Source organism: Rana temporaria, chromosome 5 (genome assembly GCF_905171775.1).
Source record: "Rana temporaria chromosome 5, aRanTem1.1, whole genome shotgun sequence".
NCBI lineage: Eukaryota > Metazoa > Chordata > Amphibia > Anura > Ranidae > Rana > Rana temporaria.
In genome coordinates, this window is record NC_053493.1 from 117905057 (window position 1) to 117919254 (window position 14198).

The 14198-nt window shown below is 44.4% G+C and overlaps 1 protein-coding gene across 1 annotated transcript in view; it reads left to right on the forward strand.

Moving 5' to 3' along the window:
• GASK1A (golgi associated kinase 1A) overlaps nucleotides 1-14198 on the forward strand; it is a 52628-nt gene that overhangs the window by 20309 nt on the left and 18121 nt on the right. Inside the window, exon 2 of the mRNA XM_040353062.1 lies at nucleotides 9463-10854. Within this exon, the coding sequence (XP_040208996.1) occupies nucleotides 9463-10854 (1392 nt within the window). The remainder of the gene's footprint in view (nucleotides 1-9462; nucleotides 10855-14198) is intronic.

Genomic DNA, 14198 nt, shown 5'->3' on the forward strand with positions numbered 1-14198 from the left:
TTTCTTTAGAAGTACGTTTGGCTAGTGGCTTGAATTATGTATTTATCCTACTGCCAAGATCCTGTAAAAAAAAAGACGTTTGAGCTAAAGATGTTCTGTTCTTTAGATCTTCTTAGGTTCAGAGCAATACATGTGGAATTAATAACTCCCTTAATTAAATACAATATAACATTCACTCCCTTTTTTTTAACAGACGAGCTTCCTTGTGACATCTATGTTCATTTTCTTTACTTTTTTTTAACAAACAAGGTTGGTCTTTATTAAAACAAAAAAAAAACACAATGTACACGAGACAGGGGAGAACCCACAGGGTGCACCAAGGAACATACAATCAGTCTAGACATAAACTGCAAAAATATAACCCAGGAGATGAAGGGGAGGGGGAGAAAAAAAGGGGGGGGGAGAGGCAAGAAGGGGGGGGGGAAGGAGAAGGAAGCCAGCAGGATCAAACAGGGTCAATCCAAGGTCCCCATACCTGCTCATATTTCAATGGGCACCCTCTATTGATGTACGTCAGTTTGTATAAAGGCAAAACAGCATTAACCGAGTCCATCCAGGCCCCTACTGTAGGTGGCGCCCTGAAATTCCATTTAAACAGAATCACTTTTTTTGGCATAGAAGAACAACATTGACAATAAAAGCTTAGTATACCGTGGCCTCTGGTCATCATCTTGTATCCCCAACAAGGCCAAAGCAGCAGAAACCGGGATATCTAAATGTAGACGGACATTAATTAAGTCAAAAATGGCAGCCCAATAGTCTGAGAGCTTGGGACAGGCCCAAAACATATGTACATAATTAACATCGGGAGAATGGCATCGCCGGCAGTTAGGAGAGCGTTGCGGATATATTCCATGCAGCCTCTGAGGCGTAAAATATACCCTATGCAGGAATTTCGTCTGTATCAATTTATCCCTGGACGATATCACCAGTTTATAGCTATCCTCAAAACATTCTTCCCAGGATTCCCTATCCAGGGATGGGATATCTTCCTCCCACTTTCTCCACAGTGACTCCATCTTCGGAGAATCCTTCCGAAGCAGCGTCACGTACAGCTCCGATAGGGGCTTAGCCAGGGATTCCTGGGCCAAGAGGTCCTCAACAACATCCACTTCCAGGCTAAGAGGCGCCCGAAATTGGGCCCGAAAGGCATGCCGCAACTGGTAGTAGCGGAACAACATCCAGCCTGGAAGGCCAAACTTGTTTGCCAACTCCCGAAACAGGAGTAAGGACCCGTCAGAGACAACATCCTTCAACAGTTTGACGCCGTACCCGGCCCACAACTGCGGATGCCCAAGAGAGGGGTTCCCCCACAGCGGAGTGAAGGGAGACCACCGGCCGGGAGATAGGAAACGGCGCCTGGCCACTCCCCGTAGTCCTAGAGGGGTCCGGCAAGGAGGGATACGCTGAAACCCCTCTGTACACCAGGTTGCTGAGCTCAGTAAGGGAACCCACAATCGCCGCTTCAAGGCAGACAGCCGCATTGGCCCTGGACTGTTCAAACCACCAGCGCACAGTGACCAGTATAGCTGCCCAGTAATACACCAAAAGATTAGGTAGGGCCAACCCTCCACAGCCAACAGGCAGCTGGAGAGTCGATTTAGCCAATCGAGGGGCCGACCCCCGCCACAGAAAAGAACCAATACAGCTATCCAACTCCCTAAAAAAGGAAGGGGAGATCCACACGGGGCAGTTCCTAAAGATATATACGTAAATTTGAGTAGGTCCCAAAAGATTAAGGGGTAAAGTTGACCAACAGGAACAGTGTTCCCTAAGGTGTTCAAAAACCGGTCTCAGATTAAGACGATGAAAGGATTGAGAATCCCAAGAGATCCTAATCCCTAAGTAGGTAAACTCCTCTACCCACTGCAACGCGGTATGGGGGACCAGGTCTATTGCTCTCACGTCCAGGGGAAACAGGGCAGATTTAGTCCAATTAATACATATCCCAGAGAACTTGCCAAACTCATCAAATATCTCAAGGGCAGCGGTCAGGGAAGTCCCCGCATCATGCAAGCAGCCCTCAAAATTTTCACTCGCCTACTAGCATTTTAAGCTGGGGGCGAGTGATGACAGGGCTGCATGACCAATCTCCCTCCAATCTGTGCCTACACTTAGAGTCCCGATGAGATTGGCGGCCGAAGAGGAAAGGTGCATGCTCGGGAAAAGTAGTCTGGTGAGCCACGCACAGGCAGAGCAGTACACAGGTGCTCTCCTTACAATTCTCATTAAGCCATGGGACCTAACAGTATGACCTCTCTAAACCTGCCCCCCCTCCCCCGACCAATGTAGCTGGAGAGCAGAAAGTAATGAGTGAGGTGGAGGATTGCAAAAATGACCACTCCGGTGCAGCGCTCACTGAAAGTTGCCCTGACATGAGAGCGGCAGCCTTCCAGTTTGTACAGTTTTCTTCTCCTTGTGCTCTATGTAAGTGTCCAGCAGTTCAGCCTGAGCACTGTGAACAGACTGGTCTCAATGTGTGCTGTGCTGTGTCAGTGTGCGCTGTGCTATGGTGTCAATGGCTGTGCAGTTGTGTGGATCTCAGCGCTGGATTGTACTCCCTCCCGCTGTGCTGCACCTCCTCTCCTCACTGCCAGCCTGAATAAAAGGGGGAAGTGGGGACATGCAAGCGTGGAGCCGCACACACAGGCTCCTGATGATGAGATGAATGGGAGAGAGAGAGAGGATGGATGGGAGTTGCAGAGGAGACAGCAAGAAAATAGGGAAGAGACCCAGTTCTAATGCCCTGTCCCTCTGATCTGCCCCCAGTGCCCTGTCCCTCTGGTCTGCCCCCAGTGCCCTGTCCCTCTGGTCTGACCCCAGTGCCCTGTCCCTCTGGTCTGACCCCAGTGCCCTGTCCCATTTTGTTAAAGTTGTTGTTGGTAATATTTAATTTTGTAACTTGATTCTGCATAAAACATTTAACAGTGTCATTCCATGAGATAATCTATGAGGGCGTGTTTACGGGTGCAATTAGGTGCAGGGCAGTGTATGAATTAGGTTGGGCAACTGGTGGCGAGTAACTCTTGAGGCCTGGCTAGTAGCTCAGGACTTGAAATTTTGAGCCCTGATGCAAGTACAAAAGGGTGTCGTCCGCATATAAAAAAATCTTCTCCTCCAGAGGGCCAACCTGGAGTCCCACAATGCAACTCGAGCCCCTGACCAGGTCCTACATCGAACCTCCTCAGCACCTCCCAAAGATATTCCCATTCAACAGAATCAAAAGCCTTCTCCGCATCGAGAGGGGCTATGACCCTAGTACCCTCGTTGTCATGGGAAGTGACCAAGTTCAGGAAGAGGCGCCGGATATTGATGTCAGTGCCTAAACCCAGCCTGATGCACTTGAACCAGGTCCTAAATCACTGTGCCAAGCCTGATAGCCAAAATGTTTGCGAGGACCTTGGCATCCGCATTAATCAAAGAAATAGGCCTATAGGAGGCACATTCCTCAGGGTCCTTACCGGGCTTGGGCACCAACACCACTATGGCCTCAGACATAGATTCTGGGAGGGAGTCTAGATTATAGAAAATCTGTAGCATGGAGGCAAGCCTGGGAGCAAGAAGCTCCTGGTAAGTCGAGTAAAACTCAATGGGTATCCCATCTGGTCCAGGGGTCTTCCCGGACTGCATGGAGGCCATGGCCACCTGAACCTCCTCCAGAGAGATATCCGCATCCAACCTAGTACATTGCCCTTCGTCTAAAGAAGGGAGGAAGACCCGATCCAAGTACCGAAGCAGTTCAGCCCTATCATAGCGCGCCCTAGAAGAGTAAAGAGCCTAATAATAATACTCCAGAAACCTGGCCCCAATGTCCACGGCTGACGTCAAGAGCTCCCCACTCCAGCCCTGCAGTCCACCAACATGAGTCATGGGAAGCTGCCCCCTGGCAAGCCTGGCCAGCAGCCTACCATTCTTGTCACCATATTCAAAAACCCTCTGAGCACTCTCCAGCATAGATTTCTTATTCAGGTCCACCCTAAGCAGGAACAAGTCCCTCAGGGTATCCTGCCAGGGCACATAGTGATCCGGGTCAGGACACCGCACAAATGCCGCCTCACGCAATCTCGCCTGCTCTTCAAGATCTCTCAGAGACCGCATGGACTTCCACTTGCGCACCGCTATCCGAGCCATATATTCTCCTCTGAGCCACGCTTTAAAAGCATCCCACCCAGTCAGGGGGGAAGTAGTGTGTTCATTATGCATCCAAAAGGTACAAAGGGCCTCCGGCATCTCTGCTTGTATCTCAGGGTCCATGATCCAGTACCTGGACAGCCTCCACAGCTGATCGCCCACCACCTGGGACAGCTGTATTGTAACAGAAATCGGAGCATGATCCGAGATCCTCCTAGAGAGGATCTCAGCACCAACCAGAGGTAAGAGCAGGGGAGGTAAACTAGAGTGGGGGAGGTAAACGCCAGGTCGATGCAGGACATGGTCCGATAAGTGCTAGATAGGCAGGTAAACTTCCTGGCAGAGGGATGAAGATGACGCCAAATGTCCGTCATATTAAAGGCAGACGCCCAATTGGCGAGGCCATGCTGCTGGGATCCGGAGGCATGAAGTCTGCCCAGGCCCCTAGACGGAACCAAATTAAAGTCACCAATAACCAGGACATTGTCAACATTATACATCGTAGCCTGCTGCATAAGCGAGTGTAGGACATCTAAATCAGCGGGGGGTGGTAAGTATACCCCCACCACCACAAAGGGGACCTCCGAGATCAGAGCATGTAAAAGCATGTATCTGCCCCCGGAGTCCAGCTTCACATCTAAAAGCCGAAAGGGCAGGGATCTGTGCACCAGAATACTAACCCCTCTGGCGTAGTTAAAGTAGGGAGCATGATAGTGCGCACCGACCCATGCTCGCTTCAGACTCAGGATTCTCTTTCAATTTACTTTAGCAGACCAAGCTGTTCAGACAAAGTAGCAATTACAGGGTTGAGACAAATGATTTAACCACTTCAGCCCTGGAGGATTTGGCTGCCTAATGACCGGGCCACTTTTTGCGATTCGGCACTGCATCGTTTTAACTCACAATTGTACGGTCGTGCGACGTGGCTTCCAAACAAAATTGAGCTTTCTTTTGGTGGTCTTTGATCACCTCCATGGTTTTTATTTTTCATGCTATAAACAAAAATAGAACGACAATTTTGAAAAAAATAAGCAATATTTTTAACTTTTTGCTATAATAAATATCCCCCAAAATATATAAAAAAAATATTATTTTCCTCAGTTTAGGCCGATACGTATTATTCTACATATTTTTGGTAAAAAAATTGCAATAAGCGTTTATTGATTGGTTTGTGCCAAAGTTATAGTGTCTATAAAATAGGGGATAGTTTTATGGCATTTTTATTAATATTTTTTTTTTACTAGTGTAGCGCCCTGCTTCCATTGAGTGGGCGCTATGTGTTAAATTATAGTTGTCTGAGCAGTAGTTTTGGCTCAGAATGATTACTCTAAATTGTTGGCTCTGTTCAGTTCAGCTGGGTTGCACAGGTTTCCCCCTGACAGTGGGTGTCGCTGTCACCGCAGGTCACGGTTGGAAAGGCAACAGGCTGGACGTATTGGGTATCTCTCTCTCAGAAGAGGCTCAGGGGGCGTGGTCAACCCGCTGTGAATTCTGGGGAGGGGTACTTAAATTAAAGTCTGACAGTAGCTGATAAAGTAAAAAGTAATGTTTTGCATTATAACTAGTTTGATACCTGTTGAAATCGGGCTGTTTTATTCACCTCCGTCACTCCTGAATCATTATTCTCACTGACTTCCTGGTTTGCGGGGTGCGCATTCATTCTTGCTACATCACGGCCTAATGGGAATTACAGTTCCCATTAGGCTTAGCCTCCATGCCTGTGAGGGATAAGAGAGCATCTTCACGCAGGGCTGTAGTCATAGGGAGGGGGTGAGCACATTCTGCTTTCCACCATGCAAAACGTCTCAGATGCTGGTGGAAAGCAAGAAGAGGAGTGACAGGAAATGGCATTTTCAAACCTGGATTACTGTATTTTGGAGGTCAAAAGGAAAAACGAGGTAAGTGATATTTAAATGCTCTAGCTTACAGCAATCAATTGATCTAATAAAAAACGAACCTTTAGTGTTCCTTTAAGGGACAGACGCCGTTTAGCATGGTTCGTCTTCCGATCCCAACCTGAGGGCCCTTTTGGCCTCAGGGATGTTAAGCTGTTTTGTAGCCTCTGGGCCGACTGGCCTGAGGCCTAGCAACTGAGAGTAGGCTCAGGAGTTTCTGGGGCCTACTGATCCAGGGATGGTTCTTCGCTACCCTGTCTGTGGAAGGAAGCTGAACCAGCGGGATTCAATTGATGGACTTACCCTGGTGAATTTACCTCACTGTGCTGCCTGTCCAGCTGAAGGATTCTTGGCACCGTGAGTCGTGTAACTTTAGTTGGAACTATATCGAGTGTGCAGTCTTGTGGCAGAAGATCGTGGGACGGCCTGACGACACTCATCAAGTCTGTGGCAGAGACTTTGTCGAGCTTCGCATCAGCTGCTAGGTCGGTGAGAGTAGGCCTATCTGGTGGTTGCTACAATCCAGTGTGGAGCTGAGTTAATCCTCTGGATCTAAGTGATACCCGTGATCCGCAAAGTGAAAGTACCTGAGTCTTTCCCTGTCCCTATTGCCCTCTATTGGAGAACTTTGTTAATAAAACCCTTGAAAGAGACTTTGTGTTGGTGCGTACATTCTTAAGGACAACCCCCTACAACGAGCGTATAGAACAGTAAGGTAAAGGCAGGCCCAAATCAAAACCAGCAGCTCCTTTGGGGGGAAGTGCTACACTAGTAATGGCGGTGATCAGCGATTTTTATCGTGGCTTTGGCTGTACTTCTCCTTTAACATTGATATTTTAGGGAATTTATATAAAATCAAAGTGCCATCAAATTGAAATGTAGAGGTAATTTTAATAGTATTAAATTACAGAATGTTCGTAGAAATGATGTATAAAGTATCTTTTTTATTGAAAGTGGGGTTCATCTCTAAGCATAACAAAACTATTAATTGCAAGTCAGAGTATGCATTAAAAGTACATTGGTGAATAAATTGGTAATAATAAATTATGCAATGTAAAGTTCTCTTATCTGCTTATAAATTTTCATCAGAGAACATCCTGGGGTCTTTGGGCTGTACCTACATACCAAGGGGAGGATAAATCAAAGTCCAAACAGCAGCCCACAGTCTCTATTACTCAATACCGAGAAGAAAATGAATAGGTTAGGGACATAAAGTTGAATGTAATGTACTGATTCAGCAATCTCTTTTTCCCCTGCAAGCTTGATATTTTTTTTTTTTTTAGTTAGAGGTAAGAGTTTTAAAATAATATAAATATCTTATATATGGGGAAATATGCTAACAATGTGGAAGAAATCCCAAGTATGACATGATTAAAGTGTTACAAATCCCACAACAGTAAAATCAGTCTGTATATGCAGTAAAGCATGCTTGGTATTCTCACTGTGGAACCTAAGGGGTTAATCCTCTGCATTGTGTAAAAAGGCCTTTGATCCTGTATGCACAGATCTTCCTCTTCTTCTTCCGCTGACTCCAGAACAGGTCCAGGTAGTACAGAGCCTTTGGAGTCAAGCTGCACATGCTCAGTTTGGTGTGTGTTGCTAGAGGTTCTTTTTTCTTTGGAGAGCGCATGTGATCAGCACCGGGCCAATAAGCACTGTCCAGACAGGGGGTCAGGGGGTCCTGGATCCTAATAGGACATCTCAGTGCAGTATGAAAACTACTCCAGCAACACTTACTAGGAACTGATAGAAGTCACAAGACTTCTATATACTGCTGATGAGAAAAGGTATTTAGCAGTTTCTATTTACTAACATAATATTTCCATGTTCTGTGTACTGTGGGAGACCACATATAATGAATGCAGGGTCCTGGGTTTAGTAACAATTTAAATGCAGATAAAGTATGCAATATTTACATTTGACAGTTTGACTATGCTATAAAACAGCAAAAAAACAAATTGTGCAAAAGGTACAAATATTACATCACTTTTAATTCATCACATATAATGAGTGAGAGAAGAGATGGGAGTTACACTCTGAAAGCAACTAATCTATAATAAAGTGTAGTCCGTGCTTGCTAAACCATAAATGTCCGTGATGGAAATGGTTCAATAATGCAAAAAGTTAAAATAGATAGATAATGCAATTGTTCCCATGGATATGAGGCTCAGAGACCTCCTGACGGTCCAAATTTCAGATTCTCCCCTGGTTTCGTTTTAATATTGAACCATGCTGGTGCTCCTCCACCTGTCTCCCAAAACTCTCACCTCCCGGGTCTTTTTGTTAGGCACATTGCATTATTGAACCATTTCCATCACGGACATTTATGGTTTAGCAAGCACGGACTGCACTTTATATAGATTAGTTGCTTTCAGCAACAGTTCACGTTTTGCATTTTATTATAGAGTCGTTGCATCTAGCAACAGTTCACATTTATGTTTTAAGTCACTGTTTGACACAGGAGTACTTTTACATATGTCACTTATATTCATTTATTTATATTAATATTTATTTATTTATATCTGACTCTACACGTTTGTATTATATTGCTTGCTAGTTCTATCAGCAATACGACACATGGCGTCAGCATTATTAATATGTAAGGTTGTACTTTAGGGCTAATCATTTATTTACACATAAGTGATGTAATATTTGTACCGTGTGCACAATTTGTTTTTGCTGTTTCACATTGCACTTGTTACACTTTATGTTACATGTTTAAAGGGGTTGTAAAGGTACAACTTTTTCCCCCTAAATAGCTTCCTTTACCTTAGTTTAGTCCTCCTTCACTTACCTCATCCTTCCATTTTGCTTTTAAATCTCCTTATTTCTTCTGAGAAATCCTCACTTCCTGTTCTTCTGTCTGTAACTCCACACAGTAATGCAAGGCTTTCTCCCTGTGTGGATTGTCGTGCTCGCCCCCTCCCTTGGACTACAGGAGAGTCAGGACGCCCACTAACACACAGCTCCTTTCTCTATCTGAAATGTAGAGAGCGTCCTGACTCTCCCGTAGTCCAAAGGAGGGGGCGAGCACGACACTCCACACCGGGGAGAAAGCCCTGCATTACCGTGTGGAGTTACAGACAGAAGAACAGGAAGTGAGGATTTCTCCGAAGAAACAATCGAAGCGAAATCGAAGAATGAGGTAAGTGAAGGAGGACTGCACTAAGGTAAAGAAAGCTATTTAGGAATAACAAATTGTACCTTTACAACCCCCTTTAAAGGCGATGCTTTGTTTTCTACTTATAAAGAGAATTGGTATACACAATTTTTAGCCGGCTGATTTTAGGTTTATAAACTTAGAGCGGATTTTCTATATTTATTATGCTATAAAACAGTGACAAGTACATTAACTATCAATGAATATTAATATATAATATATTATATAATATGTTAATTTCATTAATAAGTCATATGCCTTTGATTCTTCTTATAGGCCCTGCGGTTGTGGCTCAGAATGTGTTTGAAGAGGAGGCCTATTGCGGGGTTTTTCTTCCTGTTTGCCTTTTCTTTGGTGATAATTAACAGTTTTCCCGCACTGCCAGCAGACATAGCTGAAAACATTGATTTCCAGCAGAAAATACAACACAGGAAAATGGTTCGACACAAACGGCTATTGGCTGACACTATGGACTTCATCCCTAAACTTGCTCAAAATAATAACCACAGAAGCTGGGAATCTGGCCTGCAGAAACACCACCAAGACTTACAGATACATACTAACAGCAGCCGCGACTGCAAGGAGAAGAAACGTTTAGAACAGCTTAACAAGCAACCACAAAGGAAAACTAACCATTATAAAACCAAAGATAAAAAGTCTATGGTCAAAAAACCTTCACATACTGTAAGAAATGCCACAGGAATTAGACCAAAGAATATTACACTAGCAGCCAACGTAAATAAATTTGTAGAAAGGTTTCCAGAAGATCAGATAGGTCTCCATGCTGGCAAGGATCTCCAAAACCCGAAACAAAGGAACGTCTTCCCTAAACCTATTTTGCGTAAGAATAAGCCAGTACAAACCGTTAAAAGTAAAGTGCGCATCAAACTTAAAAATGACACCCCGGTTCTGCCAGATATGCAGAAAACAGATGAACACGTAGTTCCATTAGATACGTTTCCAACCTCATCGAAAGCAGACGCTGTGAAGAATGGGGAAAGTGCCAGAGAAAACTTGAGCCGTGAAACCGTTTTTTTCCAGGATACGTCGACAAAACAAAAACCACATTTGAGATCAGACTGCTTGAAATTGAATTCAAAGCCAGCACCAGTAAAAAGTGAAGGATTTCTTGAAAATTCTCCCCCGTGGTTTTCTTCTGATGATTTACAGAAGATGAAGTTATTGGCAGAGGGTGAGATCGTTGCAAAGTCCAGGATTCCTGCACATGGACAGGTTCTTAAAGTTGCTTTGTGTCAAAGCCAGATAGAAGACAGTTGCCAGAGAACGAGTCACTGCGCACAGGGGTCCTGTGGATTAATCAAAAGACCCAGTGATCTATATGAGGTGTTAGCATTTCACCTTGATAGAGTTTTAGGACTGAATCGCAGTCTTCCAACTGTCGCTCGGATATTTACAAGTGACTTACTGCCATATAAGTACACAAATGGTGCTGCAAGGCCAATTGTATGGTGGGATCCAGACATCAAGCACTTAAATGACACTAACAATGACCAGAACTCTCATGATGTAGGTTGGTTGGCATATCAGGAAATGCTGAAACACAGATGTGGTATGGAAGACTCTGTCACACCTATTGATACTCCACCATGCGTGGGCATCAAGCACACAGAATGGGCCAAGTTGGGTTTGTTTGATTTTCTCCTGCAGGTATGATATTTTATATCCATTCAGATCAGTAAACCATATACACATAAGCATCTTAAAGGAAAATTTGGAGGACAATGATCAATGTATAAACTAACTAGGTCAGTGGTTCTCAACCTCAGTCCTCAAGTCCATGTTTTAAGGTTTTCCTTTGCTTTTCACAGCTGCTTTAAATCAATATCAAATGACATGGTATTGATAAGAGCTATTTTATCTAATGGAATTTCGCAAAACAATGCCTGTTGGGGATACTTGTGGACTGAGGTTGAGAACCACTGAACTGTGTTGCATTAAAGCGGAGTTCCACCTACAAAGGGAACTTCCGCTTTTTGGAACCCTCCGGTGTCACATTTGCCACCTTTCAGGGGGGTGAAGATACCTGTAAAAATACAGGTATTTGCACCCACTTCCGGGGAGAGACTCCCACGGGAGCCACTCCACTTCCCATCCCCCCGCTGCCTTCTGGGAAACACACTGATCCAAGGAGACATCGGGGACTACTGGGAATGCGCTACGCTACTCGTGCATGCGCAGTAGGGAGCCGGGCAGTGAAGCCGCAAGGCTTCACTTCCTGATTCCCTCACCGAGGATGGCGGGGGGGGGGCAACAGAGAGACGACCGATTGCTCGTCTTCTGCTGCCGACATCGCGGCTGCGCTGGTCAGGTAAGTGTCCCTTTATTAAAAGGCAGCAGCTGCAGTATTTGTAGCTGCTGGCTTTTAATATTATTTCTTTCTCTTTAAGGTGCATTGAGGTGAAAAAACACTGGGCTGTACAACCCCTTTAAGGCTCCAGAACCACCTTAAAACATGTGGCAAGTACAGCAAATAAACTGTGATGTGTCAGAAATATTGTTGCTTAAGTGGTTGGTGCTATTTGTGCTGTTTGGGTAAGAACGAGTACTTTTAGAAAATACTTTTAGAAAATTGTATACAGTGAAGCATTCTGCCAAACATAGCAAAAAAATTGAGTTTGGGTTTACCTACACATATAATAGCTATTAAAAAGTGCTATTTTGTAGTAAAGCTGAAAGGGGTTGTAAACCCTCAAGGCTTTTCACCTTAATGCATTCTATGCATTAGAGTGAAAAACCTCCTGTGATGCTGCTGCCCCCCCAGAGCCCCCTTTTTACTTACCTGAACCCGGTCTTTCCAGCGACGGGGAAGAGCACACCAGCCAGTGTCTCGGGTCCTGATTGGATAGATTGATAGCAGCGCAGCCATTGGCTCCTGCTGCTGTCAATCAAATCCAATGACGGGTGAGACGGGGGAAGGGCCGAGTCCTGCTATCTGTGTTAATAGAAGCAGCAACAGGACACAGGAGTGAGCCCAGACGATGTGCCCCAAGGGAGAGCGGCTCTCCAACGGGACTCTCGAGAAGAGGAGGAGCCAGGAGTGCCTCTGTGGGACTCCAGAAGAGGAGGATCGGGGGCCACTCTGTGCAAAACAAACTGCACATAGGAGGAAAGTATGACCAAAAAAGAGAAAAAAATAACTTTTAATTACCCTTTAAGTAAAAACCTTGGTGGTAGCAGTTTAGGCCTCTTGGTTTTCATGTGCCCCCTGTTCAAATCAATAACCTAATCATAGTTGCAGCTGCTGCAATAGCTGTAGTTAAGACACTGAATCCTGAAATTAAGGAGACTTCAACAACATGCATTTTTAGGTGGACCAACAATTATTGCATTGCCATGCATTTAGGTTCCTCTTTAAAATATACGTAGTATCAACCTGTACAGCTGGTATTATCTATTTACTATTTTACTCTAATATATTTCCTGCAAAGCCTGCACTACATCAGGTCTATGAAGTTTTTCAAGATCAGTCCTGGGATGCGTGTTTTCATAAAGTACAAACAGGGGGCACATGGTAGTAATTCAGCTAAGCGTTTCCTTCTGGACTGTTTTACTACTAAGATATACAGAAGTTATTGAGGTAAACTTTGGGTTCTTTTTAAAGTCATTTCCCTAGAGGCACTGATGGATTACTGTTTTTGCTCCTGCAGATAAAAGCAGTTAAAGATAACTCATCCAGTCAAAAATATTTAAAGTAAACCTGCGTTGCCTCTTTGATTCTTGTTGGCTTTATAAAGGTACTGAGATTGATGATTCAAACGTATAGGTTCCAGCAGAGGAAATAGGGCTCTGTCAGGTTATATTATGGATATTACGTTGTACTACTCCTGAGATGAGCTGGCACTAAAGCCCTGTACACACGATTGGTCCATCCGATGAGAACGGTCTGATGGACCGTTTTCATCGGTTAATCGATGAAGTTGACTGATGGTCAGTCGTGCCTACACACCATCAGTTAAAAAAACGATCGTATCAGAACGCGGTGACGTAAAACACAACGACGTGCTGAAAATAATGAAGTTCAATGCTTCCAAGCATGCGTCAACTTGATTCTGAGCATGCATGGATTTTTAACTGATGGACGTGCTTACAAACGATCGTTTTTTTTTCTATCGGTTAGGTATCCATCGGTTAAATTTAAAACAAGATTGCTTTTTTTTAACCTATGGATAAATAACTGATGGGGCCTACACACGATCGGTTTGGTCCGATGAAAACAGTCCATCAGACCATTCTCATCGGTTTGACCGATTGTGTGTACGTGGCATAAAAGTGTGGATGTGATTCACAATAGTAGTAGAGTAGATGGCCCATAAAGTGATCTACGCTTATACCTAATAGCTAAAGAATCTCTTCACAAGCACATTGCATCTGGCTTTTTTTCTGATGTTATTACTGCCCAGCATTGGGTCCTGTTCTTTTATGTGTAAAGGGGGGGATAAAAAAAAAAAATGAAAATATTATAATGAAATTGGGCATACAGAAACAATACAAAATGCAAAAGAGATTGCACTTGATTGCACACGATTGGACATTCCGACATCAAAACTGTGGATTTATTTCCAAAAGATTGTTCGCTCAAACTTGTCTTGGCATACACACGGTCACACAAATATTGACGTAAATTCCGAACGTCAAGAACGCGGTCACGTACAACACTACGACGAGCCGAGAAAAATGAAGTTCGATGGTCTTAAATGGTCTTTTACCATAAATCTGTGTCTTCATATTGTTTTTCCTTATCTTCTTGTAAGTGTATTTTGTACAATGTGTCATTAAAAGAACCTCTTTAATACTGCACTTAGGTGGCGCTTCCTTTCTCTACCCCTCTTTAGGACCAAAGGAGGGCTAGAGCTCTCCTGCTACTGCAGGAGAGGTGCCTGGAGGGCCGAATTCGGCCTGCGGGCCTTGTGTTTGACACCTGTGCTATAGGAGATGACAGATCGTGGTTTCTACTTTGTAGAAACACATGATCTGTCTTCTCTCCTCTGATA